Source organism: Melopsittacus undulatus, chromosome 11 (assembly GCF_012275295.1).
Source record: "Melopsittacus undulatus isolate bMelUnd1 chromosome 11, bMelUnd1.mat.Z, whole genome shotgun sequence".
In the NCBI taxonomy this organism is placed as follows: Eukaryota; Metazoa; Chordata; class Aves; order Psittaciformes; family Psittaculidae; genus Melopsittacus; species Melopsittacus undulatus.
This window is the reverse complement of record NC_047537.1, coordinates 16,846,562-16,873,884: the sequence shown is the minus strand read 5'-3', so window position 1 is coordinate 16,873,884 and position 27,323 is coordinate 16,846,562. Positions and strand designations below refer to the sequence as shown.

The 27,323-nt window shown below is 46.5% G+C and overlaps 1 protein-coding gene across 1 annotated transcript; it reads left to right on the top strand.

Moving 5' to 3' along the window:
* Positions 1-2,810: 2,810 nt before the first annotated feature.
* Positions 2,811-27,323, top strand: METRNL (meteorin like, glial cell differentiation regulator). The gene is made up of 4 exons (XM_005144234.3): positions 2,811-3,068; positions 8,729-9,117; positions 25,560-25,619; positions 26,360-27,323. Exons 1-4 carry the CDS (start codon positions 2,962-2,964, stop codon positions 26,674-26,676), a joined length of 873 nt encoding a protein of 290 aa, XP_005144291.1. The 5' UTR covers positions 2,811-2,961; the 3' UTR covers positions 26,677-27,323.

The window sequence follows — 27,323 nt, the reverse complement described above, 5'->3', positions numbered from 1 at the left end:
CTGCGATGTGCTTAACCCAAAATCCTGCATTTGAGAGTATCCTTACCGTGCCTTGGGGCCAGGCCCCAGCTTGGCAGGGGAGTTTTGTCCCTAATACATAGGATCTAAATGCAGCCATGCTTTGAAGAAAATGTAAATCCAGACCTGAGCTTGAGCCCATCTCTAATCACTGCTTGATTTTGTTTTCTCCAAAGTACCAAAGCAAATTAGCCATCTCTCCTTCAGCAGGTTCTCCTCCCGCAGCCACCTGCTCTCCGAGTCCTTTCAAATTGCCACCGTTGGTGCCTGGGTTTGTAGCTGTGACAAGCAAATATTTAAAGTGAATTTAAAAGCAAGTGTCAGAAGTGACTGTGTAGATCCTCATTTTCAGGTTGCTCCTTGAGGAAGGAAGGTGATGGAGCTTTATTGGGGTTCAAGTGTTTGAGTGTATGAAGCTGTTTCCAGAACCTGTATCTCCAGTCCTGCCACAATTAGGCCAAGTGTAGTAACTTAGTGGCTTCTATTTTCAGAGTAGTGTGAAACCTTTGCTGCAGAGGATTTATGTTTCCATTTGACATTATACAATATTTTCCTTCCAGATTTCAGTGAAGTTCTGCTCTTTCTGAATTGTAAATGTGAAAAAATTACTGTTCAGAATGTTCTCTCTTGAAAAGATGTTTGCTTTTCACAGCTCAAACAGAAAACAGCTCAGTGCATCCAAAAGCTGCCTCACCCTTTGAGCGTGTTCCCAGATCTCAGCCAAGAGCACTACTATGGAATAGCTGTGAGTAGCCGGAAGAGCATTGTGGGGATTGAGATGCAAATGAGCAAACCAAGCAGCCCCCTTCTCTGCAGAGGTTCCCTATCTCCTTCTGCCCCTCACTTTTGAACTGGGGGAGGCTTAACCTGGCCATGGCTCTGCAGCCATGAGCCCTGGCTCTGCAGCCAGCCACGCTGACTCTGCAGCCACAAACGTGGGCTTTGCTAATTGTAAGACTCATCAGCTTGGGTCAGATGAAGGAACTGCATCAGCATCATAAGGGCATGGAGGACAGGAGGGGCTTTCAAAGTCCCCATGTTGCCATTACTTTTCCGGCTCCCCCGCACTAAATGCTGCTGCCTTTTCTGAAGGGGGAGAAGGAAAGCCAGAGGCAGTGGCAACTGCAAAATAGCACATGCTGTTCTGTATCGTAAAGTTCCCAGTTTTCAGCCAGTTTCCAAAGTTCCAAAGTGTAATGTGAGCAGCTGCCTGGGCACTTGTTTGTTTTGTCAAATGCAGCAAGTTAGAATATTGCAAAGGAAATCAGATACAGTAAGTTGGGAGGCAGGCAGAAGGTCTCACATGTAAACACACCGAGGAATAAACCACTACGACATTGTCTCTGTATGCTTTTCTTTCCAGTACGAGGGAAGGAAGCAAAACATTCCAATAAAATCTCCTTCCAAAGCAATAATCAAGGCACTGAGCTTTAAAGCCCTTGTCGCTGCACATGACCGGGAGAATAAAGCATTTTGCATTTATTGCATGTTGTCATCACTTTGCTCAGTGTTGTCCCTGCATGCTAATTACATGTTTACATGCATTGCATCATTTGATGGAATTACTGTAATTATGTTAATACATCATCACCAACAGAACAGTACCTGTAATTTACCAGACAAAAACGACATGAAAAGCTAACCCCTCAAATGGCACTGCAAAGGATTTAATACGTGGTGCAGAAGCAGGCAGGAAGCACTCAGAACTGGAATACCCCGGTTTAGCCAGCAGATCCTCCCAGACAGCACCAGGGCACTTTGCAAGGTGTTTTAAAAGGTACTAACGAGAGTAACACACTGTGAGCAGGGTGTAAACCTTTAATACTCATCCATGAACTCTCACCTAGAAAAATCTGTGCGGTGCCCTTAACAAAGCTGCGTGACAGGCACTTGAAAAGAGCAACAGGAGACCAAGAAACTCGGTGATCTGGAAATGCTTTAACCCCTCTCCTATCTGCGGATGTACAGTATCAATCTCGACTCCCTTGTTGCTTCTTTGACAGAAATACGTGGCGCCTGGCATATCGGACCACAGCCTGTGTGCAGCTGGAGTCTCTCGCCCTGTCCCCATATCCAGGATTCTTTTCCCCATTTATCCTGGCCATGGTACTTTGGGGTTTGGGCTGATTCACCCCCTGCACTTCCCTCACATCCTGGAAGGCATTTTTTTGTTGCCTCTGCTTTCTCGCAGAAGGCTCTCTGCCACCAAGGGTTAAGTATCCAAAGTCAACAGTGGAATAAACGGGGACATTAAACAAGACAAGGAGTTATCCAGAGTGGTCATTAAGTGTTGGAGAGTTTTACAACCACCATCAAGCCCCAAGTGCTTCCTGCTAAGTGGAGACACAAGAAGGTTTCAACAAATTCATCCCTCTCCCCGCACGCAGCAACGCGCCCAGGTGGAAACCTGCTGCGGGGCAGGGGAGCCGGAGTGCACGGCTGGCACCGGCTGTCCCCGCAGTGCCGGTCACTGCCAGCACCCACCGCTTCCGCGCCGCAGGGAGGCCAAAGGAACCCCTCTGCTCCTGTCGCCCATCACCGCTGCCCCCTGCGCTGGGGGACAGGACAGGACAGGCGGGGCAGGGAGCGCTGCGGCGGGGTCCGAACCGGACCGAGCCGTGCCCACGGGGCAGCCGCAGCTCTCGATCCGGCGCCGCGTTTTGCAGCAAGGGCCGGCCCCACCAAGGAGGGAGGGAGGGAGAGAGGAGGGATGGGCGGGGAGGGCGGAGCCGGGTCCCCGCGGGCGGCCCAGGGAGGCAGGGCCGCTCCCCGCCCCTCAGCTGGAGCCCGCAGCCCGCTCCTGCGAAGTTCAGAGCTGAGTCGGAGCGCAGCGTGGAGCCGGGCATGGGGTAGTTGCTCCGTTCTCAGCCATGTAGGCGAGCTCCCGCCGCTGCATCGCTCCGCGTCGCCTTGCACCGTATTCGCACCGGGCCGGGGGGGACCATGCGGAGCACCCCGGCCGCCGGGCTCCTGCCGCTGCTCCTGGGGCTGCGGCTGCTGCTGGGCGCCGCGGCTCAGTACTCCAGCGACCTGTGCAACTGGAAGGGGAGGTGAGGAGAGACCCCGCCGAGCTGAGCGGCTTAAGGGGGAGAGCGGGGACTGCCACGTCCATCCCCGCCCCGCCGGGGGAAGAAGTCGGTGCCGAACACAAAAGGGAGAGCCCTCCCGCTGCGGAGCGGCGCAGGGAGCCGCGGTGCCCGGCCGGGACTCGGGGAAGCGGCTGGCGCGGCTTTGCCTCCCAGCCCTGCCCCGCGGAGCCGGCGCCGCTGGTCGCGGAGAGGCGGGGGGCAGCGGCTACGGGAGGGATGGAGGGGCCGGGGCGGGCTTGGGTTCCCCCCGCCCGGCAGCGCGGCTCGGGGGGCTGGAGAGGAGGAGGACGAGGAGGGCGGTGCCATGTCCGCCGCGGAGAAGTTTCTCCCCGCGACCATCTTCCCTGGTGGATCAGTGGGGCCGGGCAGGCTCCGGGTGCGCGTCCGCCGGCCCCGGCTCTCTGACCCGGCTTCTCCGGCCGCCGCGGCTCGCTGGGGCCGGCCCCGGGTGCGCTGCACCTGCGGAGTGCACCCGCCGCAGCTCCGCACTCCCCGCCTGGCGTCAGCCCTGCTCCCGGGATGGCATCATCATCCCGCACTCCGTGCTGCGGAGGGCATGGAGATGATGCTGAGCCCTGGGAGCGGGGGCTGGCGCAGCGGCTTCACTCCTGATTTATTCTAATTGCAGGGGTTGTGAAACCTCTCCAGTTCTCAAGTGTTTATCTCCCAAATTATCTTGCCTTTAATTGCTTGTAATAAGTTTAGCGTGTGTGGTTGGGTCTGTGACCTCCTCCACTGTGCTTACTTTTAAATAAGCGACTGTGCTAACAGGCAGGTGTTGCTGGGTTGGGCTTTCAGTTCTCGCAGTGTAAAACGTTTGGACTCTAATGTGCTGCTTAAATCTGACTTGCTTTAAGATAAACCTTTAGCCTGCCTGTATCGGTAAGGTATTCTGCAGTAGGGAGAATTCATGGAAGGGAAACAGCTGGATTGATTTTCACCGTAGTAATTTCTTATCTGTCACTGTCCAAACTGTGCAGATGCTTGGTATTTACATCTTTTCTGAACTTTTCTTGACTCTTTACAACTGATGTATAGCTAATCCCAGTGAATCCTCTTGAAGGCGAGCCTGTTCGATCGGGACCAAACCCTATTAGTTCTGTGGCAAACTCCTAATTGTATCATTTTGCTTTCCTCCCTGAGCATCTCAACTGCATATATTTACCTGGCTCTTACCATATGGTGCCACGGCATAATTTTTAAAGGGATGATGACAAGTCTTGTCTTATTTCTTTCTTATTTTTGTCCTGTTTTCTTCAAGCAAGCAGTGTCTGCCCATGCCATCTGAGCAGGGCTGGAATAAGCAATGCCTCCCATATCAGCTAAGGGGGCAATGTGTTTTCTGTGACTGAGTTTGGGGTGAACTGGTGGTACAAGCTTGGACTCACTCACCTGCCGTTGCTCTGGTGAGCAAAGTGGTGATGACTCCATGATGATGCTATTGGAGGCACAGGGAAGGAGGCACAAGGAAGGACAAGCTGCATTCCTACACTGTTCAGTCTGGGTGGTTTCACTTGGGTGAGGTAGAACCAGAGCCAGGGTGGACAAGAATCTTGAGAGGGGATAAAGTAAACCAGGCTGGCTTTGGTCTTACTGGTAGCAAACAGGTGTCATCAACAATGCTAGAGCTCCTGAGGCTGTTAAATAGCATCTGCTTTGTCCTGAAAGACCAGCAGTGGAGAAGGAAGGAAAGGTAATTTGGTGTACTAGAAAAATACCCTCTAATTAAATATTTCAATGTGGATACTAATAGCTTTATGGGTCAGAAAGGATTTTTTTTTATGTGGAATATAGTGTTTTGAAGTCATGTGATGTTTTTTTTTACCTCAACTCGCTTTGAAAGCCCTATGAGCTGAAATACCAAAATGTAGTCTTTGTTCCCACAGTGAAGTTCTTGTACTGGCAGATTTGAGAGTCTGGTCACCTCCTACCATAAACCTGAAGGTGTTTTCTCATCTTTTGTATAAATGTCTATATTGAAAGCACCAATCTTAGAATATTCTGGATATGCTATCCCCCCCCCCCCCCCCCCCCCCCCCCCCTCCCGTTAGCTTGTGGAGAAGTGACAAGCTTATATCCTGCAGCAGAGTGAAGAGCTTTGCTGGAATTCCTGTAGATACCCCACACTTCCAAGGAAATCTGATGCAATGCACAGCTTGACACCTGCAATTTAAGTACACTCAGTAGGCCACAGCAGCATCTTAATAAAAAGCTTGGCAGAGAGCTTCCAGGAAAGCCTTGTCCAGAAGAAAGCAGAAACTTCACAGTGGTGTGTGCCTGCTTATTACTCTTGCTGTAACTTCAGGTTTTTATACTGCAATGACCTCTCGATGCTTTGGGCAAGAGCATTTCAGTGACACACTAAGAATATGCTACTCTGGCGGGTTTGACTGTAGGCTGTAGGAGCAAGAATTCAGCTCTGATGTGGCTGCTCATGTCCATCCATCTCACCCTCTGCACCAGTGGAGGCTCTAGGGAAGTCTGGATGCTCCCTAGATGGACTTGGGGTTAGGAGCAAAAGTTCCCTGTGTTCACAGAGGGCTGCTGGGAGTACGTGAGTATTTCTGGGCTCCTCAGAGTATCTTTAATAGAATAAATAAAGTAAATAGCTAAAGTAGACAATGTGAATATTCCTCCTGCTCCCTTTTTCTTTAAATAAGACCTGTTGCAGCATAACAGTTTATTGCACTGATACCATAATAGATCTTCCAGGGAAGACACAGGGGGATGGCTGAAACCACAGAAAGGGAGAAGAATGAGAAGACAAATGCAGTGAGTCAGGATGTCCTCATGGGCTGGTATGAGGAAGTAGTACTTGTTGTAGAAGTAAGTTCCAATAAACAGCACAGATTTGAAAGGGAGGATGGATTGCTCATCCATCACTGTAACCATGAAAGAGCTGCCCTATCTCCTTGCCATGTACGTGAAAAACCGAAGCTCAAATGAGCTTGGAGGTGGGGAGGGAGTCTCCTGGACCTCCATTATTTTATGGACATGGTGTATCTGACAACTGGCTAGTGGAAACTAAACGTGATGCTAAGCAATCCCTCAGTGTGGTGACAAGCCATTTAGACAGAAAGCAAAGTGACAGGTTTTACTGGATGGTGGTGGTTGCTGTTAAGTAATGTGAACATGTATTTTGAAATCTGCTTTTGAGTCATCCTTTATTATAAGGCTTAATGTGTGCAGGTACTTGTGCTTGATGTATCTGTCTAATGGCATCACTCTTGCCTGTGGGATATAATTGGCTTTCAGAAGATAATTTCAGAGTCCACCCTGGTTTTGTTTGAACTGCATGAACGTTTGAACAAAATGAATGTTAAAGCTTTTTTTCCCTGGCAGAAATTCAGTGCCTCAGTGTTGCTGGGATCACTTGCAAAAGCAGTTTCACTGCATGAGTTCAGAGTTTTGCCCCTGCTGCCTTCCTTGTGTTTAACCACTCAGGCTTCAGCATGGAATTTACCAGTATAAGTCCTACAAAACTTCTGCTGCTTGTTTTGATATCTTTAGAAGGAGCGAGTGATGAGTGAGGGTAGTTTTTTTGCCCCTTTGCTGAGGGATAAGCTTTACACTCTTGACTTTTACTTACTCACTGCTTGCACATAAATAGACTTCTGTGTTTTCTGTTGAGTGGCATCGTGTGCATGCTGTAGTGAAACCGAGTTTGTGGACCAGATGTGGATTTACAGTCAACTTGAAATATCCCATTGCATGTTAAGTTTCCTGAATGTGTTAAGTACTACTGAATCTGAGGGCAAAAGACTAAAGGTCAAAAACCTGTCCCTCTTTTCTCCTCATCTGTGTTCTTGATGTGGCTTTCAAGATGGTTCAAAAGCACATGTTTGCAGGCACCGTTGTTATTAAATATGACTTTTTTCCTGAGCTTCCTCATGTAACCTCTATCAAATGGGTCACACTGACACTCACAATAATGAGTCACATCAACAGTAAATGCAAACCATATGGCTTTCCCCCCCCCCTTCTTTTATGCATGGCTTCTTGTTACTTTCTAAATGCTGACTTGAATTTAAACCAGGCTCAGCACCTGAATATATCTTTGGGGTGGCGATCTGTGTATTTGGAGGTTTCTGTGGAGAAACCAGAAGTTGTTGTCATTACTTGCACTACACTCAAATACGTTCCTCACCACAGATTTCCTGTGCAACCTCAGACGAGTCACTTTATTCTTTTCAGTTATTTTTTTTTCCTTGTCTTTGTTCATCTGCCTACAAGTGGGAATGTTGTGAAGTTCTCTGAAGTATTGCAAAGCAGACCCGTGAGCTGTGTTGAATAGTCCCGTTTTGAGTGGTGCTTTACAGAGAGTAAAAGATGCTTGTTTGGGAGCTAGGTGCTCAAAGCGGAGGAGGAGAAACAAGCTTGGTGGTAAAGTGATTTGCCCTTACTCATATAATAGGTTTGTGACAGGACAGCGACTGGGACCAAAGGGGTTTTGCCTAATGGCCCAACTCTGAAGCCAATAAACCAGGCTCTCCACAACTTTTTCTTTTAACTGGAGTGCCTACAGCATGCAGTGTTCTAGTAGTGCTTTGAGTCACTCTGGATAAAGAACCTGGGGAATTGGTCCAGCATCAAATGACAGGCAACAAACGGTTGGTTTAGAGTGGTCCTCAGTGTAGTCTGTTGGCAGACAAGTCATGGGGCTTTACTAGTCATCCTGCCCAAGTATGGCAGTTTGCTCTCCTTTCACTAGCAGTTGGCCCTGGGATCTCTTTGTTGTCCTCCTATCCTATTTCTATGATCACCAGCTCTCAAAAAGGCTGTTGATTCTGTGCCATGGTGTTCATAAGGGCACAGACTGATGGTGGCCCTGTGCCCCAGCAATAGTGAGTGGGCACATGTTCTCTTTCTTGCTGAATATCCATAGCTGTGTGTCTGCTTGCAGCCCATCAAAGCTGGGCAATAAAATGAAAAGCTAAACTTTAACCTAACCGGGGAGAATAGAGGGAGCAGGAAAGTTAAAGCAGCATAGTTTGATGCTTCCCCAGCTGTGGCTGAGAAGTGTAGTGTCTTCTTGCCTTACCTCCCAATTTGGAGACTTGGGCTGCCCAGCTGGGGCAGAGGGTATCAGCAGCACCCAGAGCATCCCTTTGCTCTAGTTCACAGGGTGAGCTTGGCATCCTTCCCAGTTTCAGATCCATTGGGAATATAGACTTGGAAGGGGAACAAAGTACTTAGAAAAAGGTGGAGTCCGAAGCTGGAGAAGGTGCTGGTTTAAGCCACCAGGAAGGGAGTTCAGGTGTACGTGCTTTGCTTAGTATGCACCAAGTCATTTGCCACAGCTCAGCTGACGGGCAGTAACTGAGGCTGTAGTAATTTAATTGCTTTTGATCATGTGCTTATATCCTATTTCATTTTGAAGTCAATTACGAGTGGTTTGACTTTTTCTTCTGGGAGATGACTTAAGATTGTCTCCTAATGTTAAGGTTGCAGTCTTGAAAGAGACAAGCACTTCCGAGTGCTGCTGAGCAGGATAGGCAAATACTCAATAGTGTCATAGGTTTCCTGCATTTGTTGATGTGGGTCTTTGAAGGTTTGAGGTTACGACAGTCACATTACCATTGCTCTCATTTCTCTAACTTTCTCTTTCTTTCTTCCCCCAGTGGCTTAACTCACGAGTCTCACAAGAAGGATGTTGAACAGGTCTACCTCCGCTGTTCTGAAGGGTCAATAGAGTGGATGTATCCCACGGGAGCACTCATAGTCAACCTGCGACCCAATACTTCACCTGCCTCTTACAAACATTTGACTGTTTGCATAAAGCCCTTCAAGGACTCTGCAGGAGCAAATATTTATTTGGAAAAAACTGGAGAACTGAAACTCTTGGTCCGAGATGGAGATCGCAGCCCCAGTAAAGTGTATTGCTTCGGCTATGATCAGGGGGGCCTGTTTATTGAGGCCACTCCTCAGCAGGACATTAGCAGGAAGATTACAGGCTTCCAGTACGAATTGATGAGCAAGGGGGTAGCATCTGATTTGCACACAGTTTCTGGTGAGTTGTGGGATACTGGTTGTGTTTTCACGTGCTGTATTGGATGCATAACAGATGGCTGAGTGAGTGAGTGGGGAAGTGTTGGGTCTGAATTTCATGTGCTTTTAAGGACATGTTTTATAAACAGGCTATTGCGGAAGAATTAATTTTCTTCTGTTTTCTTTTTGCTGTTGTTTTTTGGAAGCTGGTAGCATAGGCTGCCTTCCAAATGATTTGTTTAAGGGCGACATGGTGAATGATTCTCCCCTTGCAGGCGTGGGGTGAATCACAGGAGCTTGCTTTACCCTGCACTGAACTCCAGTGTGAACTGGGCTTCCGAGCCTAGCTGTAACAGTTTTCTAACTACTTTTTTACTCAGTTTTTAAGACCCCGCTGCATGTTTTGAATAATAAACATTGAAACAAGGAGGAACTCCTTTTCCGTGGGTTTTTTTGTCCCTCTGCAACTACTGCTACTTGCTGACCTAATTATTGCTGCTTTTTTTTAACAAGGAAAATGGTGTGTTCCTTCCTCAGCTCTGCTTATTACACTCTTGAGCATTACTGTGCCGTGGCAGAGCTCTTCAACACCATGACAATACTTTTACAATGCCAGTGTTGTCTTTTCTCAACCATTACAAAAAGCAAGTTTTGTAGGGAGGAGTTTTACACCAACGAAAAGCTTGTAGGAAGGGGGAGTGGACAAACTGAAAGAGCTTACAAAGCCTTTAAAGTCTGATACCAAATAGCAAGCTAAATACCTTTTGGGAACAATAGCTCTAGGTGTAACCTAATTGTGCTAATCGATTAAATGGCTTGAGAAGAAGAAAAACTAGCATTTGTGGAGGATGGGGTGGGGAGGGGGAAGGGAAGTTCTCTTTAGATAGGTATATCTGGTTCATGCATCTCCATTCAGCCTGGCCTCTAGCTTTTATCCCCAAAACCAAGGAGAGGAAATGTCCAGAATAGCCTAAGGAATGTCCCAGGTGACTGAGGGAGGTTTCAAGCTTTAGGTATTTTAAAGGGGGAGGCCGTAGTGGCAACCAGATTTCTCTTTGGAAATGGTAGGGAGTGAAGGCAGGCCTGCTGCAGGGAGAAGAGTCCTCCCAGCACACTGACCCCAGGTAAAACCCAGTGTGAAGTGAGCCTAAGACACCATACTTAAGCTGTTTAGATTCTGTGGTAGTGATACCATATGCTTTGCCTGAGTTCATACTTGAGAAACAGCAGTGTGGCTTAGTTAAACGGCACCTGCATCTTCCAGGCATTACATCCCTCTTTCCTTTTCAGGGTAAGTGATGGCAGAGCTGAGCTCCATCCTCTCCCTTCCCCTTGCTCCCTTCCACAACAGGATTCTGGGTTTAGAAGTTTGTATGTTCGTGTGTACTCGCCACCCTGTTAGCATTTAGATGTTGGCACGCCAGTTCAGGTGTGGCTGGTTTTTGTTGTACAGATCTTAGTTCGTCTGAGATGAGCAGTTCTTAGCAAGGAGGAACTTGGCTGAGGACTAATGCAGTAACCCCGATAACTGATAGATGGCGTGTTTGCTATTAAAACAAAACCCCTATAAATACAAATATTAAAATATGGAAGTTGTCTTCTTTGCTCTTGCTGTGTATGCAACTTGTAGCTTACTATTGAGTGTTTTGTGTTTTAAGCAGACTTCTCTGCTTCTGTGTTTTACCAGTGCTGCAAAAGAAGTACGGGGTCTGCTGCAGAGCTGTTTTCACAGTAAGATCATTTCTGCAAAGATGAATATGCTGTGCAGAATGTTAGCTATGTAGTAAAATTCCATTGTAGAAGACATTAAATACATTGTTTAATCAGTTATTTGGAGAATGTTCCCAGATTCAGTCCTTTCTTTGACAAGCTGAGAATGGAGATGCAGGCAGGCTATGATAAGTGACTTAAACTTACCAAGAAAAGAGCTATATTTACTTGCTTTCCCCCCAAAAGTTGAAACTGGTTTTGCATATAGTAAAACAATACATGAGAAATCCTGCCTACCCCTGTTGGTTCTAGTTTGCACATAGATATGGTTTCTCCCTTAGCTGTGCTAAAATCCCCAGGACTTGCTGCTGCCATACTTTACATCACAACCCAGCACAAACTGCTGTGGTTTTAGTCATCTTCGTTCCATGTAAAATCTTGGGGAGGTGTTTAAAGCTGATGGGACTGTTTTTCAGAGACTTTCCGAAGTCAGACTGAGGACTGCATCCAATTACAGCCTTCCTCTTTGATAGGCATATTAAATCACTTTTTCTGTGACTGCTGTATTTTCAGCTGTAATAGACACTGGTTGAATTTCAGTGCTGTCGTATGAAACAATGTGGTAGGCTATCTGCTTCGTGCTCCAAGTGTCTTGTTTGGACAGAAGAAGCTTTTTCATAGTTCATCAGCAGAGCCTTTGGGGCAAACTGGGGATCTCTATTGTGTTTTAAATGATTTCTCTTGCCTTTTTTTGGATCCCCAGACTGGGGCAGGGCAGCGGGGGGTGAAAACGCGATGGAAATGCCATACATGACTCTTTCCACTACTCAGTCAGATGAGCGCTTTTATTCACCTATAAATATCTATATGTCTGGGGAAACTGCCAAATAGCTGCCTTGTGAGGCTTCCATAGAGCAATATATCTAGGGCTCTCTGCCGTTCGTAGACCTTCTTTCTTCTGGAGCTGCTTCTAGTTATTGTGTGAAACCTCCAAAGAAATGCCCTTTACTGAGCTGTTCAGTTGGAGGGGAAGTTTACAGCCCGTGGACTGAAATCACTGGTGATTCCCTCATCAGAGAGGAGGCTCAAGCCAAATGCAAGTGCTGACCTTAAAGGAGCTGAAAACTGGATTTAAGATCCTGCATGTTTCTCCAACTGTGCTTGGGTCCCTTGCTCTCAAATGTGGCTTACAGTGTTTTTTGGCAGTTTCACACTGGAAAAACAAGCCTGCTCGTGTCGGTTGCAGTTTGACGGAGTTCAGCAGAGCTGGCAGTATGTATGCAGAGATGACAAAGGTGTGAGATGCTGTTGCAGATGGGGGCTGAGCTGTGCAGGCAGGGCTGGGCAGAGGAGGAAACTCACGCTCTTCCTGGTCTCACTTTGCACTTGCAGCACTTGCTGGCAAAGGAATGTCACTGATATTGCAGTTTTCTTAAGGCTGCAGACTGGGGCAGATGACTATAGTAAAAGACCCAGGTGTGCTGGGCTCAGTAATCCAGCCCTTTCCTTGTGCAATAACTACTTGCTAACAACTTCTCTCTGCTTTCCCTAATTGGTGTGTTTGCTTCCTGGTGATAATTATTGTACTCTGCCCTTGAATTTTACTCTCCCTTCCTAACCTGGCATGGGAGCTCTGATTAAAGAGTATAAGTCATCTGTTTAATACTTTAATGACCTGTTGTGTCCTCAGAGTCCTGACATTGAAGGGTGCATCAACAAATCAACAATGCTTGGCAGGGCGCCTGTGGTTTAATTAGAAAACCTCAAGTTTTATTAGTTTACAGTCATTCTTTCCCACTTAATCAGAGTCTAGCAAATAATTCAGTAGAAGACACAGCAGGTTCAGAACTGGCCTTTCCCTTTGCTGGGGAAGGTTGAATAACACAGTGAAGTCTCACAATTTCCAGATTTTGGGGATTTAACCCTTTTCTGGGCTAGTCTAAGTCTGCTTTATCACATTCTCTTAAGACTTCCCTAACTGTAGGAGATATTTGTAGTGTACTGGTAGGTTTTAATGCAGACTGCTGAAACTTGGTATGGGAAGGTTTTTACTGTGATGGTAGCAAGCAAAAAAGCACATTTCTGGGCGTTTGTGTTTTAAGGTGGGTGAAGGCAAGCATGCTGCAGTGCTTGTCACTAGTTCATGGGAGTAATCCCTAAGAAGGGTCACCTTGCCGATTCAGATGCGTTGATGGGTGTGTTCTCCTATTGATACCCAAAGTGATGGATGACTGAAAGTACTTTTGATTTCAGATTAGGTTTTGCATTGCACCCCTATGTAATTTCCATCCACCCTGATGGGCCATTAACTTTAGCTCATGCTTGCAAGCAAGTCTTGGTGTTTGCCCAGCTGAAGTACTGAAGCACTGTGACATTTTGGCCAGAGGCCATTTGAGAAGCAGCAGAACCTGTTGAAGTTGTTGAATTGGGTTGATTCTAATCTTTTCTGCTTGTGCTGGAAGAAAACACCCTGGCTCTTCACTCTACTGCCTGTACTGGCAAGTAGACAGCAAGTGTCATTTGGCCATGTAGTCCTTAGAGGTTTTCAAAAGAGATGACCCTCATGAGTTTCTCAGTTCTAGTGAAACATGTGCCTGGTCTAGGTCTGCCTTGCACCACAGCAAGCTGCTTGGATTAAATTCCTATGAAAAGTGTGAATGTCCCTTGAGTAATTTGCTTTTTAAGTTCCTCAGCTTCTGCTCAAGTAGCCTGCAACAAGAATCAGTAGGTTTGACCAAACCTTTTGGAGAGGAAGGTCAATCCTTCCCCATCCACACCCCAACCAACCATTATTTTCCTTCCTAAAGTCTGTGTTTCAAGTGTGTCTGAGCACTGCATCCAGCTTTGTGTAAGCTGTGTAGTTTGCTTTTCCCATTGCACACTCACAGGGTTGTCTGTAATTTGGTTGTTAGAGCTCAAGGGCTAAATTGGAAGATCTTTCATTACCCACCCACTTTTGTGTAGTAAAGAAGTCAAACTTTAACAAAAATATCCCTTTATCTTGATGGCATCTACCAACTTAGTGCAGGTTCTAGTAACTGTTTTATACGTTTTCTTTATTAATGCTGGGTACCTGACTGAGAATATTAACACATAGGAGGTCCAGCACTTGAGTGGGTATCTGAAAAACAAGGCAAAACTGGATAAATCCAGTTAACTAATTAAGAACAGTATCCAGCTATTTCCTGTATGCTTTTAATTCACTGGCCTGAGAAAACAGCTTGGAAATTAAGAAGGCTCAGAAGTATTTGGGCTATGCTGGTGTTTCTACCAATGAATGGTTTTTGAAGCACCCCTCTTAACTTTTGATCTTTACTGCAGTTTGGGTTTGGCAAAGGTGGGGCACCACTCTGCCATCTCTCTGCAGGTATTCTCCTAGAGTGCTGTTGTCATTGCAGTTTATAGGCTCCTAATGTCATGACTTCCCCTGGTCGCTCCCATACTCCCATATTTCTTTATTGGAGGGTGAATGCATTGCTAAGGTCTGTAGCCCGAAGCAGCAGGTGGACTGGAGTATTTCCCACTTCTTTTTGGAGTGGAAATGTTCTTGCTTTTTGTCCCAGAGGCCACTGATCAGGAAGCTGTGGTTGGTGTGCCCACTCTGCCCAGTATTCGCAATATGGAAACCACAGTCAGTCCCTGCTCTGCTCATCACCACCATTAGCAGAAGAGGTGATGGATGGAAAGAGGCATTTGGAACACTTAAACTGAAAGTCCCCATGACCTTTATGCTCAGCACAGATTCTGCTTGAGTCACTGTGACCATCTGAGATGCCGGCATCGTGCTGTGTGGCAGGGGTGGGAGTACTGCTCTGTGTTGTAGGGTTGGCAGGGTTGTGTGTTCCAGTGCACCCCTTGCCATCAGAAAAAAATGGGGAAAACAAAGCAAGTGTGGTCTGGTTCGATTTGCACAGAGCACAATTGATATGTGCTCCTCCCGTAAAGATTTGATGGTGAAATGCATAATGAGCAACAGAGTTGAAGGGTCTGTTCTGTAAGTCTGAGTACACATTGTCTGGGTGGCATGTAAGGTAGGCTCACCAGCACAGCTAGTTTGCTGTTAATTTATATGCTTTTTCTCTCTAAAAGATCAGCAGCAAATTTTAAGAGGAAACCACCAGAAACCAGCCTTTAATGCAGTTGTTCAAAAGAGACATCAATTATTTGCTTTGTAAGGGACCATTTTGACACTCCTGCTTTAGGAGATGTTGTTTTCTGAGTAGTTCTTTGTGCGCTCATCTTCCTTGCAGGAGGATCTTCTGTAGTAACTTCCATGTATTTTCCCATAGTAAATGATGATACAAAACCAGATAAAAAGTAACTTTTGACAGAAGAGTAAACTGTGTTCACGAAGCCTTTTTGCCTCTGAAAAAGCACATTTTAAGCTAGATTTTGAGGGTATATCACTGAACTGGGTGTCATGAGTCAACACATAAATTGATCAGGCCGGCTGCTGTATAACAGGGCTTGGAGTGGGATTAATTTTGAGGAGCTAGAAACCTGCTGTTATTGTTCATGTGCCAAAAGTGGTCAGATATGCTGCGAATGATTGGCTGGGGAGGGGAGAGAGAGTTTGAGAGCAAAGTTGTTGGAGTTTCTTCCTGTGTGAAATGATTTCAAAGTGCAGTTCTGGTGCTTGAGGAACGCACATGCTCTTCATGTTACTAAATTGAGCAAGGGTGATGTTTTGGGGCTTCGAGCCTCAGCAAGGTGAAAAGTGTTGAACTGAGAAGCCTTCATCTAAAAAAAGCCCACAGACATTAGGATGCCCTAATTTAATCTCCTTCCCCCAAGAAAATGCGTTTGACAACAGTCTCCTCTGGCCCTGCTTGTCTTTTGATGCTGCCAGGACCAGAGTTGGTTTTGCAGTGGGCAGAGGAGGTGACAATGGAGCTGCAATGATAAATACACAGCTGCAGGGGAGAGGGGGCAAGAAAATAGCTTATTTTTGCTAGACTGGCCACAAATGCCGTTAGCTTATTTCTCAACTCAGTGGGCAGTCAAAACCAATAAGCAGTCAGGTGTATTGTCCGGACAGCTGGGGCTCTGCATCGCTCTGACCTTTATGTGCTGCAGAAGATCGTCCCACAAACAGATTTGCAATCCAACGGAGTTGCTTGGCAGTCTTTAATAATGCTCTGTGCTTGCTCTGCAAAAGTGTTTAGTTTGCTAATTCCTGAGGCTGTAGTTAAAGAAGGGATGGGAGGGCGGGGGAACCGCATTCCTCTTCCCACCCCCCACCTTCCCAGAGGAATAAGAAACTTACTGAAAAACATGGGCCAAGTTTTTCCCTCTGTTAGGGGCTTAATTTGCACGACAGAAAATCTCTTTCACCTTCATCTGCTCTAAAAGCCATAATACGCGCTGCAGTATTGCACGATACTTGCAAGCTACCCTGGACCCAAAGCTGTGAGATGTTAAATCTGACCTTGGGTGGCTTCATACTGGGTTAAAAAAGCTGCCGCCATATGACACACAGCTTTGATCCAGCATGAACTTCTGCTGCTGATCCAAATTTGTGGAAGGATTTGTTTGGTATGAGTTATATGGACACTCCTCAGGTATCTTTCTGCACTGCTCCGACTCCTGTATTGTGGCTGCCCCATCCCTGGCAGTGTTCAAGGCCAGGTTGGATGGAGCTTGGAGAAAGCAAGCAAGGTGTCCCTGCCTGTGGCGGGGCTGGAACTGGATGAGCTTTAAGGTCCATTCCAGGCAAAATTGTTCTGTGATTCTGTATGCGATTTGACCATTGATTCCTGCAACAGGCATAAGCTCTGTGGTGGTTCTGGATTGAAGCCCTGCTTGCTGGGAGACTTGTAGTGATCATTACTGCTGATACGCACTTGGAGCCTGGCTTTCTGTTGCCTTAACCACCCTAGGATCATCCCTGTTTGTATAGGATGTAAGTCTGCCCCACTGGTACTGTTAGGAGCTTTACACCAACTTCATCTACGTGAGTGGATGTGAGAAACCTAAAAGAATAGGAAAAGGTCCAAGCTTCTGTAGAACAGGTGAATGATCTCAGTATGACAAAGAAACGTGTGCTGTTAAGAAAGAAAATGTGTGCCTATCTTAAAGCTTTTCCTGTTGTGCACGAACAACATTGAAACCCTTCTTTAACTTTTTGGGGGTTTAACTGGACAGTGTTCCAGCATTGAGGATCTTGCTGCATGAGAGCCCTTCGCAGTCCTCCTCAAGAACAGGCTGATCAAATAAACACAGTTTTAGAATGAAGACTGCCCTTGTTCCTTCAGAGCTCTCCCACACCAAAAAGAGTTTGATTTCTAGAAACAGGAGGGAGGACCTGTGTGGATGGGAGTGCAGATTGGCTGCTTTTTCTTGCTTTCTTTTTTTTTAAGACTCACTTAATCTTTGATCTGTCATTACTGCACTCTCAGGGTTTAACTTTAACCAGACCCTTGTTACTTAATTCTATTCCCCTGCTCCACAGGAGGCATTAATGGACCGGACCGAAAAGGAGAGAGTGGTGGGGAGGGAGGGAAGGCTTTGTGTTCCTGGCAGGTTTCCAGCCTGGTAGTAGGTGCTGGCTCCAGCCTTTCCCATAGCCCTGGCAGGGGCAGAGAGAAGTTCTGGCACCAGAGCCGTGCGCCTGTCTGCACAGCTTCCCCAGGGCATGGCAGTACAAAACACCTTACTTTTCATTTTCTGCCTTGCAAGCCCTGTGTGACATCTCAGCCGAGTGTTTTGTTAGCTATCGGAGACAAAACCAAACAAGACATCAAAACTCTCTTTGTAGCTTGGTGTTTTCCTAGACCCGATTAGTGCGTGCTTTTACAAGGCTTTGGAATGACATTTTCTGTAGAAGGAAAAAGAAGCCTTTTCTGAGTGAATTTTAGGAGGGGATGAGCCAAGCCATAAACCTCTGTGCGTTTTGACTCAGTAGAAATACTTGCTTTGGTGCTGTGCTGCCGGGTGGTGGATGGGCAGTGTGGAGGTGTGATGCTGCCTGTGCTGGCAGGTTCTCCTGGGGCAGCCAGGAGAGAGGTTTAGTTCTTCCCCTGTCAAAATGACTGAGGAGAGATCGAGGAGTCCCTCAACCCTTTGGGAAGCACCTCCAGCTTCCAGCAACTTGTACATCCTTGTGCCCCCCAGCACTTCCCATTCCTAATCCCCTTTGCTTGGGCAGCAGCGGTAGGTTTGAGGAAGGAGAGGGGTGTTTTCTGTGAGAGAGGCGAATAGATGTATTTTTTTATGGCTTTATATTGGTGTCTTGTGCACATACAGCAGGAGGATTTCCCAGCAGTTACCTTTCTGACTGTTTTTAATTGCAGTTAGAAAGGGGGGAATGGAAGCAGATGATTACAAATGCTGCTTGCACAGAAACGTGGACTAGCACAGTTGTAGAGACACTTCTTGTCTTCTGCACTCACTCTCTGCTGCTGCAATCCAGACAGAAGGAATTTTACTGAAAGCCTGATCTGCTGAGCAGGGCTTTTTGGACATGATACGTTGCAGACTTGACTGTAACGGAGGATTTTTATAGAGCTGGTGATGCAATGGGTAAGTGTAGGAGCTTGGCTGGGAGCTGGCACTGCTCCTGTTAACATTACGTTGCTGCCCACCCCAGTAGCAGGGTTTGCCACAACAGTGTGAGAGCCTGGAGCCCAGCACTACTCTTTGAACACTGCTCTGGGATCAGCAGAGTTGGGGTCTGATAGAGGCTGAGCTCTGCCTGTTGGCTGCATATGGCAGGAGAGAGGTGGTATTCAGGACAGGCAGTGTTTTTCCCTGATGAAGCAATACACAGCCCAGAGGAGGTGGGATAGAAAGAGGTGTCTTGAAGATGTGACACTTCTCATAATGTCTCCTGGGTGCCTGGAGGTAGAGTTTTTCATGTGTCTAATGCTGCTTGAATAAAAACTGCTCTGTGCCTTTTTTCATTCCTTTTTTTACATTTTTAAACAAATGGCTGTTTGTGTTTCTTGCTGACCTTTCAGCTCATTTGTTAGAATGGGTGCTGCATCTTGGAACAGCAGAAAGGCATCGACTCTGCAATCCCAGCGGATCCTTACGTGCTCTGTATCTGCTGAGCCAAGTTTCATTTTGAAAGCTGTTGCAAATGGAGCTTGTGTAGGACCAAATCTCTTCCTCACACTGTTTACAGAAATAGTCTTCTTTGGTACTTAAGGGCTTTAATAACCTCTTGGAGGACATTCTGTGAGCAGATAAATTTCTGGTTTATGGTCTCTTGTCTTCACGTTCCTCAGAACACAAAGGTCATCGCATCTCTGACGGTGAGGTTTACAGTATGCTTTTTTTATCCTTTCTTTGCAGGAAGGAAGTGGTATTAACTCAGTTCTCTTGGCACAGTCCATGCCCCAGCATATGAAAGTCTGCATTTCATTAAACTTATTTGCAGGTTTAAATTGTTCTTGGCCAGGGTCTGTATTTTCCGAGTCACTTCTGGAAACTTGTGCACATGTGCAAGTTGAACCGAATGTTAGAAACGAGCCAAGGCAAGGAGCTGGAGTTGACACTTTCTTTTCTAAAGAGGTAAAACGTTCCTGCTTCACACAAAGAGGTCAGGGGAGAATGTCCATTGCAGCATCATGATTTTGGTCCAGCTGCTGAATCACCATCTTGTCCCGTACCAAGTCCTGGCTGTGTTTTGGCCATAGAAGAAGGGAGTCTTTGAGTTTTGTGTCTTTGCTCGTGATCCTTTTCTGAGCTGCCTTTTCTGCTCAGCTCAGGGGCTCAGATGAACTTCCTAGCAAACATGGGGATGAATTCTTCTGCCTTCAGAAGTGCACTAAACTCTCTCCATATGTTATTCATAGCATTAACTTTCTATTCATCGAAGAAGCACAATCCCTTTGGATCCTGTGTCTGAGGATTATTGAGCCAAGGGGCTGGGAGCAGCACAAGTCCAGTTCTCGTGCTTGCTCCCTGACTTGGTGTTTTCCTACTGACAGGCTGGAAAAAGTGCAGTGCTTGCAGAAAGCTGCGTAATCCTATCCCATCCAAAGACAGGAAAACCTTGTAAAACAAAAAGAGTGATGAGAGAGCTCCTCTGTGTGTTGTGACTGGGTGTCAGTAACTTCCAGCCCAGCTGCAGAGATGCTCTGTGTCATCTGGCCTTGTTTTCCCTCCCTGCGTGGCTGCAGGTATTGTGTTAAATGCAGGTGTGCTGGATGCTGCTCTGCTGCCCTGAGCTCCAGCTAGCAAGTTCATTTTAAGTTGGAGGTGCATTGATGTAGTTTAGATGGTGTTTCAGTGTGGGGGTTATGAGTGTTTTGAGGTTGAATGCTATTTTGGTTTGCTCAGGAAGAGCTTTCTGAGGGGGTGAGGAAAGTTGAAGGTGTATCTAGAAAGAAGGTGCCTGGTAAACCAGAGCGGTTGCCGAAGTCTTGTCCACCTCCCCTGCAAAGTGGCAGGTCTTTGTTTGGGATATGAGCTGTGAGAGGTTTGTTTCATGGCAGAAGTGTTGCCTCTTCAGCCAGGAAGCTTGAGCAAACTGAGGCAGAAATAATTACAAGGATTTATTCTACTTTTAATTAGTTAAAGTAGGATCAGGGCAAGATACTGTTTTTTCATGCACATACGTTTGCCCTTAAACTCTTTTCTCGCAGCTAAGTCACTGATCCGGTTGAGACACAGTCATTTCTACTTAGGCCTTAGAAAAAGATGACTGAGAAATGCACCATCATTGGAGAAACCACATCTCTATTTTTATGATCTGCTCTCGGAAGTCTGCGCCCCGTGTTTCCAGGAAGGAGACTCATCCTATGATGCCCTTTCCAGGACGGTTGCAATTACAGAGCTGCCAGCAAGAATTTGAAGGCTGTGGGTGGTTATTTTTCTTGGTTCCATATGAACTAATGCTGATGTCAGCCTGAGAGCTTTCATCTGGGAAATGGGGCTGCTGTGGCCTTGCACTGGTACAGCTTGAGGTGCTGCAGTACAGGCTGGCTTAGCTTAAATCAACCTGGTCTGTGACAAGACCCGTTTGATGTCTTCTGCTGAGCATGCAAGAGAAAAGACTGTTTGTTTTAATCAAAAGATTTAAACTTAGAACTAACAGAAAGTAATGCCCCAGCCCTGCCTGGGCCTCCTCAATAGCTTTTGAGACTTAAAAGCCCTGACTGCTCTTCAAAGGGTTATTCAGAAATACTGACGTGTGGGTGATGTATGCCACGGAAACTGGAAGCACAGATAAACCAGCTCTGTTTGCCTCCCCCACCATCCACACCTCTATCTCACCGCACGCGTATGCAGGCTGCTTAATAAAACCAAAGGGTATTCCTCGGTAAAGTGGTTTTCTGCAATTGCTTTGTGTTCAACATTTTCACTTCTGCTTAAAGGGCGTCTCTCTTCCTGTGCGTGCTGCCAGAGCGGTGATGTATATTCAGCTGAGCCTACTCAGAGATGGGGTGGATGGAGAAGGTCTTTGGGGCTCAGTTTGTCAAGTTTTGGGACAGTGCGTAGAGACCAGCAGCCTCGTTCCTCTGGTCTTCTTGATAGCTATGAGGTTGTGAAGCACGTTCAGAACATTCAAGGCAGACAGAAGACTTCTTCCTTATGGGTTGGAAGCTGGGTTTGGGGTAAGGTAAGGTCAGTTGTAACCATGAGTGGCTGTTGAAACACAAATGTTTCAAAAGATCAGGCCCATTCATGTGGTTTCCGTGACGCCTGCAGCCAGAGCCAATACGTCTCACTTTGAACGTGTCCTGCAGAGAGCTGTCATCCTAAACCATGATGATTGCCCTTCAAATAACCCCCATCTCCTGGCTGCAGAGGATAGGGGGATTGCGTGCAAATGTCGCAAACCAAAGGCAGGAGGATTGGAGCTCTGTGTGTGTGTGCTGGGAGGGGACGGCAACACTATCCACAGCTTTCGAGGCAGAGGAGACTCATGCTACAATGCAGCAGTAATGGTGCACTTAAATCCATCCCCAGTGTTGGAGATCATAGAATCAGAGTGGTTTGGGCTGAAGGGACCTTAAAGCTCATCCAGCTCCAACCCCTGCCATGGGCATGGACCCCTTCCACCGGAGCAGCTTGCTCCAAGCCCCTGGGTCCAACCTGGCCTTGAGCACTGCCAGGGATGGGGCAGCCACAGCTTCTCTGGGCACCCTGTGCCAGCGCCTCAGCACCCTCACAGTAAATCCTTTCTAGATAACTCCTCCATGCTGGTTTAGCTGGCACCTTCTGGAGCTCGTGGCATCTCCTTGGGGCATGTCCCTCTCTTCCTGAGCATTTCTGCCTCCCCGTGGAGAGGACCAGCAACCTCCAGCAAAGGGTTTGACAAAGCTGTTGGCCAACAAGTGCAGTCTATTGTTAGTATCACCATGTCCCTCTCGGTAACATCAGGTTCAGAGGGCAAATCGCTCAAAGCAGCTGGGACATGACTGCTGGCTTGTGAGGAATGATGTAATTACATCTCCCTCTGCGGGGAGGTGAATAGAGAGGCCTTTGGAGGCACGGGACTGGGGGGTGGAGGGAGAGGGCTGCCTCAGGTTACTTCAGGTCAGGATACTGTCAAAATCCATCAAAGGCATTCCCAGGAGAGTCGGCAGCCGACCTGCACAATGCAGGCTTTATGCCACCGGCGGTGGAGTTGAGTTATAGGCATCTGGGCTTTAGAGGGCTTCAATAAAAAGTTGCTTTTCTCTCTCTTTTTTTCACCCTTCCCCTGCTGCTGTATGAATTAAGGCTCTTTGGCTTATCGAGTTTAAAGGAATTAGAGCAGCTGACGTTGATATTGTTGTTGTTGCAAGTTCACAGACTTGCTTTTGGATGTGAGAACCTGGGCAGCCTGAGACATCCCTGGGGAGTCGGGTATCCAGCAAACACAGCATCTTGTTTAGTAACTGGGCCTGCTTGCCCAGCCCGTGAACATCTTCACCCATTGTGCATGAGTGAAGTGCTGCTTTTGGTTTCCTTGCTTTTAGTTCTAAGGATGCTTCCCATTTTCTCCTGAGGTGTGTGTGTTGTTTTGACCTGCTGATGAAGGAAAACACCTGCAGGTCCCGGGATGATCGACTGCTGAACTGCAGCTAAAATCACTGACTTGTGGCATCAACACACAGATTCCTTAATGGCTGTGATTCAAAAGAAAGTGCAGGCATTGCCTCCACCTAAAGATTTTTGTTTCTTTTCTGAGGCTGTACAGGAATGAAGCTTTGGTTGTAGCGAGTGAATGTTATTTGCTTTTTAATGGTCCATTTACCTCGAAAGTAATCCTTCACGACCCGCTTTCCATCTGTGCTTGCATACCTTGGTTTTGCCACTTGCAAGATATATTTGATACTCTGTGAATGCAGATGTGGGAGTTGTTCCACAGAAAAGGATTTCTGTTCTTCATATGCCTGGTATTGCAGTGATGGGTGGTGGTAAATGGCTGTTAAATAAGCTTGCATGCCACCAAACTGCTGTGAGTCAGCATGGATCTGAAGCAGGTTATAAGTAATGATCTAGTGTGAGCAATGCTGAGCACTTTTAATTTCCTTTTGCATTTAAAAAGGATGCAGGATTTTGCCTAGAGTCCACAATTAAACTTATTTGGTTCTGTGTGTATGCGAGGATCTGTTAATTTGATTTATGATGGTGTCAGTCTATTTAAATGGAAGGGGAACCACTTTTAAAGTGTTTTGCTTTTCATCTTAAATGCTCTTGCTTGTGCTGCACTCCTTCTGAGAACAAAAATGGCTTAGTCATTTCAATTTTCTGATGGGGTTGGACGAACTACAGAGATGTCTGATCTAAACCAAGACTGTTTTCACTCAGACTTAAAAAGGCTGAGATGTCTTTTTATTATTAGAACTTTGCTGAAGAAACTATCTGAAATCCAGCTGTGGATTTTGAGGGCATCCATCAGCTGTGCTTTGTTCTACAGCTTCTGTCCATGTGAAAACGCTGTAGGATTTGTGCTGGGGTGCAGGTTCTCTCCATTTGGTTGTTCTAGCTCAGGTCCTGATTTGGGCAGAGGGAGGCATTTGCTCTGGGTGAATTTGGAAGTGCCATGGATGAAACAATTCCATAGTAGGATGTTATGTGACTAATATTTGGTCTAGCCACCTATCAAAACCTATTGAGTCTAAAAATATCTTCAGACTGAATTTATTACAGTATTCCAGTTATGTCCAGACTTTGCCTGGCTCTGTATTTCTTGTGATATTAAACAGCTTCCAAACGTTTTACAGAAAAGAGAGCCGAAATGCTTTGAGGGGAAAGAAGAGCAGTAAAGGCTGACTTGTTTTCTAAAGGACCTAGAGGCATTCAGACTTGACTAAATAGAAATGCCCAGTTGGTCCAGATGCTTTAGCAAAACTATTTTGCCTATTCCTTGTCTCTTCTTTTGGAGCTTTTTAACCTGCTTGAATTATTCCTTCAAATATCCCTGACCAGAAATGTGCATTTTGCTGTTTAATAGGATTAAAGAGAATGTGTGTTACACTGTATTAATCATCTGACTGGAGCAGATCTGGTGGATTTGGTTCAATAATCCTTCTTTCTGGATCACTGCCTTTCTGGGACCTTGGAAAAAATAAGAGATTTGCTATGTCTTACGTTTAAAGAATGGCTTGTGTTGTCTAACAGAGGAAGGCTAATAGCCGAGTGTTGTAGGCATCAGCTATGTGTTGTTTAGACTGCTTTAAATCTACTTAGTGCAATGGATAAACTTCTCTGGGTGGGGGTGAGAGGAAGGGTGTGACTATTTGGGAATCTGGTGACTAAGTGTTTTCAGATGTTGAGGTTCTAAACCTGCATTTTTTGGGGGTGGGAAGCGCGGTAGCTTCAGCCTGGGGGTTTGATGGTGGGCTGGGTGATGAATATGCCGTATCTCCGCTGCTTCGCCTCATCTCCAGCGTGAGCCCTGCTTTGCCGCAGCCTTTGCCTGCGCTGATCCAGGCAGAGCAGCACGCTCCATGGGTTTTCCTTTTCCTGAGTGATGTGGAAGTGCTGCTTCGAGATGACATCGAGCCAAGGCCGTGGCTCTGATCCTTGGGCCACCAGTGGACAGACTTAATTAGCACCGCTGGGCAGGGCAGACCCTGATAGTAAGCAAATTCCTCAGCTCAACAGGGTATTATAGAAACATCTGTACTGCGACTTACAGTACCTTCTCCTCAGAAATCGCTGGCTGAGTACAAAGAGGAGCCACATTCTTGCATTGATTAGATTAGTGCAGATATCCAAATGTTTCCAGCAGTACAGGAAATGGTCTTTGTGCTGCTTGAGCTCTAGCAGATACCGGCTCGAGTTTCCGCTTTGCCTCAACGCCCTCAAACACATGCGCTGGGGTTTTTTTTCCCCTCCTCTCTTTGCCTCCCCCACTCTGTAACCTCCTGGATCTTTGATGTGGTGATAGACTAAATGGCTGTGAAATAGCCCAACACTTGGTAGAAATTGTAAGAAAGAAGCATTGCCATCAGTTTAAAAGGCACATGGTCTTCAAAGCCTTTGAGAGCTTTGAATTTAGAGCAGAGCATGCTGCAAATGCACCCGGCATCAAAATAGGTTGTGCATAAGCACAGAGAGTAGGGGGGCGTTTGCTAGATAATATATCCCAGCAGGAGTGTTAAAGAGATCCATATTCCTGCTTAAGTACAAGAATCTCACAGGGGCTAGGGTGAGCCTCCGTTTCTTGTACCCACAGTGATGCCTGACAGGGCTTTGGACCACTTGTCCCTGTGTTGTGTATGTGTGTGTCCTGTTTTTGGTTAATTTAAATACTGGTTTATTTATTTACCACCATCTAATCCTTTGCTAATCCTTTCCCTTTCTCTGCAGCTCCCTGCCGACCATGCAGTGACACTGAGGTCCTCTTGGCTGTCTGCACTAGTGATTTTGGTGAGTTATTGCTCCCTTCTCCTTGGGTGGCTCACTTGAAGGTGACATCCGTGAACGCTGATAGACACCTACTTACACTTGGCAACTTCCACAGGTGGTGAATATGGTCTAAACGAGCTGTGTGCATGGGAAAGGGAGGAGGATGACATGGTGTGAAGGACCTCAAAACCATGCTGCCCAGCCAGCACTTCTCTGTCCACTCTGGGTCATTCTGTGTTCCCCAGGGTAGGCAGAGAATGACCCAGCAACCACAACGGAAGTAGATGTTCAGAGACAGGGGTGCATCTAGGAGAGGCTTTTACTTGCTGCCCTAAAATGGACTCGTAAAGAAAAATCAAACGTTTCAATACTCTATGCTTCTCTTTTTAAAGGGGAAATTAATATCAGCTGGTATCTGTAATGGCTAAATAACATAAAGTATGTTGTCAGGGAGATTTAACCATGTATCTTGCTGATAGAACTCTTTATCATGATTGATGCTATTTTTCTGATGCAGTCGTTTTTGTGTTTAATATGTGTGTTCCCTTTGCTGGGCAAGTTACAAATATAAACTGTAACAAATAGAAATATACACTGGAGGTTACTGATAGAAGTAAAGGACCAAAACTGGGGCTGCTGTAGTGAAATCGGTTCTCCTTGAACTGCCTGGATGCATGGGGCTGAGTTTGGACCAGAACTATTCTAGAAGAATGAGGTTCTAGAGTTGAGTAATCCTTCCTTATGTCCTTTTTCTGTTCCAGTGATCAGAGGCTCCATTCAGGATGTAACAAATGAGGCAGAGGAGCAAGAATCCATAATCCACGTTGGTGTCAACAAACTGTACAGGCAGAAGAGCAAAGTCTTCCAGCTCACAGGGGAGAGTGGGAACTGGCGAGGACAAATAAAGACCCTGCTGGAGTGTGGGGTGAAACCAGGAGATGGGGACTTCCTTTTCACGGGACGCATGCACTTTGGGGAGGCCAGGTTAGGCTGTGCCCCTCGTTTTAAAGACTTCCAAAGGATGTACAAAGAGGCAAAAGACAAAGGGCTAAACCCATGTGAAATTGGCCCAGATTGAAGTCCCCCGTTTGGCTGAAGAGCGAGTGCTTTCAGTGGTTGGCTGGGAATATTTCCTGGCCAGCGTGAAAACTGAACAAAACCAGTAACTGAGAGCACGGACAGATGTGGAGTGCAGGCTGAGACCCCGCAGGACACCTCTGCAGCCTGCAGTTAGACTAATGGAAGCAACAGAGGTACGAGCTCAGAAGGCTGCCACGCAAGCAAGGCTGGATTTTAACCAATCTTGTCCTTATGAATTAAGTTATTATATTTTTTTAGTGACTTCCTTAGGAAAACAAACCAAGAAAACACCCATGTCTTAATAAAAAACCCAAATGAAAGCCAACATGCCTTTGTATCTTTTTAATACTAATTTTGAAAGCTGTCTTTAAGCCGATGTAGCATTTGGTATGACGTACTCTGTGTAAATGGCCGCGAATGCGATAGAGCACGGTAAAACATCTTAACATTGATGCTTTGTAAAAAGCTTGGTGTACAATTCAAAGTTGTTTCTTATGACAGAAATTTATGGAGCCAAACTCTTGTGTGTGTGTGTGTGTGTGTTCTTCTTTTTTATTTGAAAGAATGTACAATCGCTGCCTGCAGTTTTTTGTCCAGGCTGGCAAATTCTTTCCATTCCAGAGAAATAAAGGTCCCTGGATTTGA